Source organism: Ammospiza caudacuta, chromosome 6, assembly GCF_027887145.1.
Source record: "Ammospiza caudacuta isolate bAmmCau1 chromosome 6, bAmmCau1.pri, whole genome shotgun sequence".
NCBI lineage: Eukaryota > Metazoa > Chordata > Aves > Passeriformes > Passerellidae > Ammospiza > Ammospiza caudacuta.
The window spans coordinates 50,937,988-50,944,477 of record NC_080598.1 but is presented as its reverse complement, the minus strand read 5'-3'; the positions used below and the strand labels follow the sequence as shown (position 1 = coordinate 50,944,477).

Below are 6,490 nucleotides of genomic sequence, written 5' to 3'. Positions count from 1 at the left end.
CATCCAAAAACAGTTGTCTATTAGAGAACAGACCGTCTTTAGCTCAACTGCTGCCCAGCCTCAGCACTGGCACAAGCTCCCAGCAGAGACTTCCAGCAGAGACACAATTGGGCAGCAGTGCACTTGTATTGGCCTTGCTTATTCTGGTTTTAGAGGTGGTTCTGTCCTGATGAACTGTGGAAAAGTGCAATTTGAAAGAGTCCCACACTACCAATCCTCTCCCAGTAAATCACTCTGAACATGTATAGTTTGGCAGAGTGTTACCCATATGTTGTGTGGAGTTTAACTGCTCAGAAAGCTCTGTTGAATCCAAAGGGCAACTGACAATATAAATAGGAGTTGGTGGGAGGAATATGTTACTCCTGATAGTGCATGGTGGATACACTCAGCAAGGTGTTACCTGGCATAAAAAACTAGCTAGGGCTTTGTGAGTAACTATAGAGAAAGACAATTTTCTCAGATCTCTGTACACAGCCAATACATCTCATAACAGACTCCTATTTCCTCTGGGAAAAACAGGATTGATATGGGCTTTGTGGTCCAGCAAAGATTTAGCCTAGAGATTCAAAGAATAAGATTTCTTCAAGCCCCTCTTTTCAGTACCATACCACCTATAAACAATCTTAATATTTTGAATATTAAACATCAATATTGAGTCTCTTATCTTCCAGCAGTGACCACATGTGTCAGCATCGTGGTGCAAGGAGGAAGAGCTACTCTCATTGCAAATAACTGCTGATTTTGCTGAGCACAAAGGCCAGGATCTGTGTCCATCAGGTTTTCCTTGTATTTTCCTTTGGGCCACAACCACAGCACCACAGTCTCCCAAAGACACACAGATTCAGAGGCACACCACAGTAATGCAGCTTTGTTCAACCATATCAGATGCAAGTTTCTTCCATGCGATGAGAGGACATTTGAATTTCAAATCCAACTGAATTAACCACAAATACATATAGACTAGGAAGTAGGAAAAAAAAGTCCAGTCACATGGAGAACAGAAGTTCTGAAGTCACTGGGGCATCCACAGTAGAGCTTTTTCATGTTTAGGGACTAGACTGCCTGACATTACAGTGTCTTCAGTTTGTAACCCCATCTTATTTTCCCATATTCTGTAATACAACGCCTACACTGGGGACCTATTATGACTGGTATTGCTTCTAAAAGGAAGAATATTTTAAATTATTTTAAACAAAATGTAATTTAAGAAGCTAGAGCCTGTGACCTCTCTGTTGAATGCCTTAAGAGCATAAACCCCACAACTGCCCTCCAGTATGGTATCCTTGCAACAAGGATACAAATCTGCTTAAACAACAGAGGGGCTACATTCAGTTCTTAAGCCCTTCCTAATGAAATCTTGCATCTTGTAAGCAAACACTCTTATAGAAGCAATACTCATCAGCAATAAACAAAAGTCTTTTTAAAATTGAGTCCTGGATGCCCTAATTCTTAATGGGCTTTCTACAATGTCTAATACATCCATTTAGACTGCATATTATATTTATTTTTTTCAATTCAGTGAGAAATTAGACTAGTACCCTTATTTCACATTTTAAAGCCAAATGATTTTTCTTTTACAATCCAAATCAAAATTCAGTGTTCTATTTCATTTGGGAGTATTTTTGAAAACTATTTAGGACCACGAGGGGAAGATAGGGAATTCCATGTGTATGTTTTATCTGGAATTAGGCCAATAATCAAAATAGTGAAGAGTTTAGACCATCCCATGCTAGAGAAATTGTTGAATGAGCTATATGTCTTAAAGAATGTGCCTTGCCCAACTAATAAGGCTCAAGACCCAAATCTGTTCAAGCAAGACCAACTGAAAATTGTTAAAAATTATTGATGCCTCCCATAGCTCTGTATAAGTTTTGCATGGATATCAGCTTGGCCCACTTTGTATTTTATGGGAGAACATCCCTCAGTGGTTATCAGGCATTGATGTTGGCAGACTGATACATCACCAAATACCTGGCACGCTCTTCAAAGAGGGAGTGGAGCCCTGGCCTTTCCTCTCAAAGTACGGCCAAATTGCAGGGCAAGGATGCTGGTAACACCCCTACCAATGTTCTGGACCTTCTCCCTCTCTCCCTCCCTCGTGCTCCCCCTGCCTTGGTGAATATTGACATTTTCTTTTACGTAAGGGGATAATTTAAACCAGATTGGATACTCTACTGAGTAGCACAGATCCTGTCTTAAAAATAATTCTTATGGGCTAATGGATATGGGGGGCCACATCCTGATAGGGTGCTGAAGGGCTAAATGCAAAGAATTTATTGTTCTCTTCTTTCTCATTTAAGACAGAACATATTTACTGGAATATAACCCTCCCTTATTATGCCATTTATAGGAAACACATAATCAGTGTTTATAAAGCAGTTAATTTATAACAGACAAAACCAGATTATCTGTCTTTGGAAGAGTAAATATTTGTTCAAAAACTTCTAAATGGGACAGACATCTTCATCTCATTTTTAAACATAACTGATTGAGTAACGTAACAGAAGAGCTACCTAATAGGTAAGATAAAATTTATATGAAGCATTTAGATTGTAAAGGAAATATTATTATATCTTATATATATATATAATACAATGTTATACATTTATCAATGATTCTCTAGATGTGATGCTTTAAATGGTTGTAGACCTTAATCAGCTTCTAATGGATTTTTCTCTTGCTCTAATGCCTTCAGAAGAAAAAAGCATTTGCACAAGAAGCTTCTTTCTTTGATATTGATATTACTAAAAATAAATATTTCTTTAAATGGAAGTAATATTCACTTTGCTCTAACACACATTTATTAATGAACTGTCTGCTCTCCAAATAAACTGAGTTGTCTGAAATTAGCAATAAGCTTCACTTGGATCTAAAAATACAAGTCTATAATGTACATAAATTCTACTTTATTATTCCCAGAACTGTTTTTGAGAGAACTGTTTTTGAGAACTCCCAGAACTGTTTTTGAGAACATGTCCTCTAGTTCTAGAGGACATGCTCTATTTCTATCAGTAAAGGTGAATGATACAGATCCTTTAATGTTAACTTTAAATGTTTGCAATCTCAGATGGTTACTTAGTGCAATTGCAAGGTTTTTATTCCCATGTTCATTGCACCCAAATCAGCAGCAGATGTGTTTGTGTTTGCCTGAGGATTCAGGAATCTTTTTTTGAGTGTTGAATAGTTTAGGATAAACCTGTAAACAAGAGCTTCTGCGTTTGTCCTGCCCTTTCTGTCCAAAACCTCTCTGTGTTGGGAAGGCAGAGCCCTATGGAAGGCAGCTCAGCACTTTGCCCAGCCAGTCCCTTCACATCTCCTGGGGAAAACTGGTGGCCACTTGAGCCAAGTCCTGTTCCAGATCTCCCAGAGAGAAGCAACAGTGATGTCTGCCAGATGTAACACTGTGTGCAGGAATTGCACCCTGCCTAGAAAAGATGAGGAAGGGCTTGTGCTCTGCAATACTTGGTGAGCAGTTAGGCCTGATGCTAACTGTATTTAGAGGGATGAATTGATGCTGCAGCGATTGAATATGATCAAAAGCAAAATTTTCCAGTCCCTGCCTCTTTGCTAGAGCTGACTCTGCAGTCCAAGGATGCTTCTTCAAAGCAGGGATGATTCCCAGAGGAAAGAACCTCCTTCTTTGCTGCCAGGGCAGGTGTAGCACTGCGGCAGGAACAGGACCCCTGTGCCTGTGCTACTTCCCACAGAAGTGGGTCACTACGCAAGCAGAGGGAATGCTCAGCAGTTACTGCACTAGCTCTGAACTGCACTGCTTCAGCCTGCCAGGGGACAGTGAGTGTCCCAGCACTCCAGATGTCGCAGGCACCGCTTTGACCAGCAAGGCAGGAACTGAAGTCAAGTCATCCCCTTCCCTACTCCAGTCCTGAAAATCCAGACACTGGGAATCTCTTTAGAAATAAATCAAGAGTTAATGGAAATAAAAATAAATAAAAAAAATATTCACAACATATTTGCTGCATATTTTGCTCTGTTCTCTGCCATGCACTCGAGAGCAGGCATAACATTCATTGAATTCGCTGCCTCCTGATTAAGTCATGACAGCCCATCTGTGCTGCAGCAAGTACAGAACGTGACCTATTATCTCCAAAGAAAATAGCACACCACCTGACTGCCAAAAGCACCTCGTGACTTGGCACCCAAATGTCTCAGTACTCACATCAACATACCTTTTCAGGACTAACTCCCACAGCCTGAATCAGCCAACTGTGAAATTCAGCTGAACTCTGAATAAACCAGATAAAACCAGCTTTCCCATATGCCAAATCACAAGTTATACAGTGACCGTAATTTGCTGTTACAGATCCTTAGCTTAAAAGGAGTAGTTAATGATTGCCACGTGATTCTAGACTGTTGAATCACTTACTACTTTAATGATGGGCCATATAATCCATCTTTTAATCTCATTTATCCCTTTGCCCACTGCTATACAAAAGGAATTTGTGCAGGTTTGGTGGTCTTGAACATCCCATTTAATTTATAATGGGAAAATGCATCTCCAAAGATTGTAGCCATTCAAAAATTTTCCATGAGGTGCAATTCAACATTGCTGTATGGGAGAGAATTCATATATTGCTTTGTGGAAACATGGATGATAATCATATTTGCACTATATGCAAAGTGCATTTCATTTGCAAATTTACACAATGTTTGATGCTAAGGTTTGCCCTGGGTGTCCTGTAAGATCTGCCTGGTCTTCTCTAAACATTTTGTTGGCCAGGTTTGGAGTATATACCCTGAAGATGCAGAAAGACCACTACATCTTTTACCCTTTGCATTGTGAATGGAAGAACAAACTAAAAAGTCATTTTGTTGCCTTTCTTTTTTTCTAGGAAAAAACCAATTCTAAATAGTTCATTATTGGATGTCAACATGAAAACAGTAATCTATATACTTCTCTTAAGTGAAATATGTTTTGAATTCATCCAGGCTGATATCAAACCTAAATTTCCAACAGAGGAAAAAGAGAGTAATTTCTTGGAAAGAAATAACATCAGTATTTCCAAAGAGTGGTATCATCACAAAAATATCTCTAAGCCTTTTGAACACCAAGGTTTTGAAGACCAAGGTCTTGAAGATTTCACTCTTCACAACTTCACTGAAAAGACCACAAATTTTGGATTTAACCTCTACAGAAAAATTGCAATGACACATGATAACAATGTAATCATCTCTCCATTTTCTGTGTCAGCTCTCATGAGTGTCTATATGATGGCAACCAAAGAAGAAACACACAGACAAATTGTAAAAGGTCTAAACCTCCATGATGTGAAGGACAGAGTGGATAGCCAACATTTACCAGCTTTGTTTAAACAACTGACAGGTAACATCACAATGAATGAAGAATTTCTCCTCATGCGAGGTGTTCTTTCTTTTATTCAAAAGGACTTCAAACTCAAGGAGTCTTTCCTGAATTTATCTAAGCAGTACTTTGATATGGAATTCCTGAAAGTAGACTTCGAAAACTTAACACAGGCAAAACTTTTCATCAATCAAAAAATTAACAAAATGACAAAAGGAAAAATCCCAAAACTTTTTGAAGAGCTGGACCGCCATAACAGAGTGGTGCTTGTGGACTACATTTTCTTTAAAGGTAATTGCTGGTTTTATTATGCAGAATAATTATTTATTAGGAGAATCAAGACTCTAACTTCAGCTACATTAGGGGGAGTTTAAATGAATTTAGATGTTCTATTTTCTCTATGTCTTTATCTAAGATTACTTTTTTCTATTAAGCTCATATAATAGGAAATTATTTTTTATGATAGGAAACCACAATTTTTCTATGCTATCTTCCATAAAATAGAGTCTCAAAGAGAACAAAAAGCCCTGTATCAGGCTATCTCAGTCTATCTCCCAGTTATCCCTCTTTATGACAGGAAACAATGTTTTATTTTAATTCACCCATTAAAATGAAAAAGTCTTAATCATAATAGTCTTAAATGCTGAATACTGGGCATAAAATCATGCACTGATTTAACATAGTATACAAAATCATTGAAACAAAAATAATTTCCCTATTTTCATCAAGAATCATCTGTCCCATAGGAACCCAAGAATCCCATTATATTACCTTACAGGGGGAGGGAAAGAAATACCAGAGATGGTCAGAAACCATTCCATGGAGAAGTCAGTGAATCCCCATCCAAAATATTGGATAATAAATTAAATAAGGGATATTGAACAGCTGGTAGACAATTTCAGAGAAGGTTGCATGTTACAAAAGGTCAGATGCTCACCAGCCATTGATAAAACAAAGATAACATAAATTCTGAACTTGAGTGGCAACTAACCAACCTTAGAAAAATATTTCCCTTCTTTCTGTGCAAATGAAGCAGTTTATTTTGTAGATTACTTTGGGGTTTTTTCTGTAAAAAAATTTATATACAATAAACATAAAATATACTGAAATTGTCATCCACTTATCCCAGACACAACTGACAGCCACTTCAGCTAGATACAGAAAATACCC

At 38.0% G+C, this 6,490-nt stretch overlaps 1 protein-coding gene across 2 annotated transcripts in view; it reads left to right on the top strand.

Moving 5' to 3' along the window:
- The first annotated feature begins 2,458 nt into the window (after positions 1–2,458).
- The window catches only part of SERPINA10 (serpin family A member 10), a 28,330-nt gene continuing 24,298 nt past the window's right edge, over positions 2,459–6,490 (top strand). For both annotated transcript variants that reach the window (XM_058806422.1, XM_058806421.1), the window contains exons 1-2: positions 2,459–2,520; positions 4,851–5,611. In XM_058806422.1, the coding sequence (XP_058662405.1) occupies positions 4,891–5,611 (721 nt within the window). In that variant the 5' untranslated portion in view covers positions 2,459–2,520; positions 4,851–4,890. The remainder of the gene's footprint in view (positions 2,521–4,850; positions 5,612–6,490) is intronic.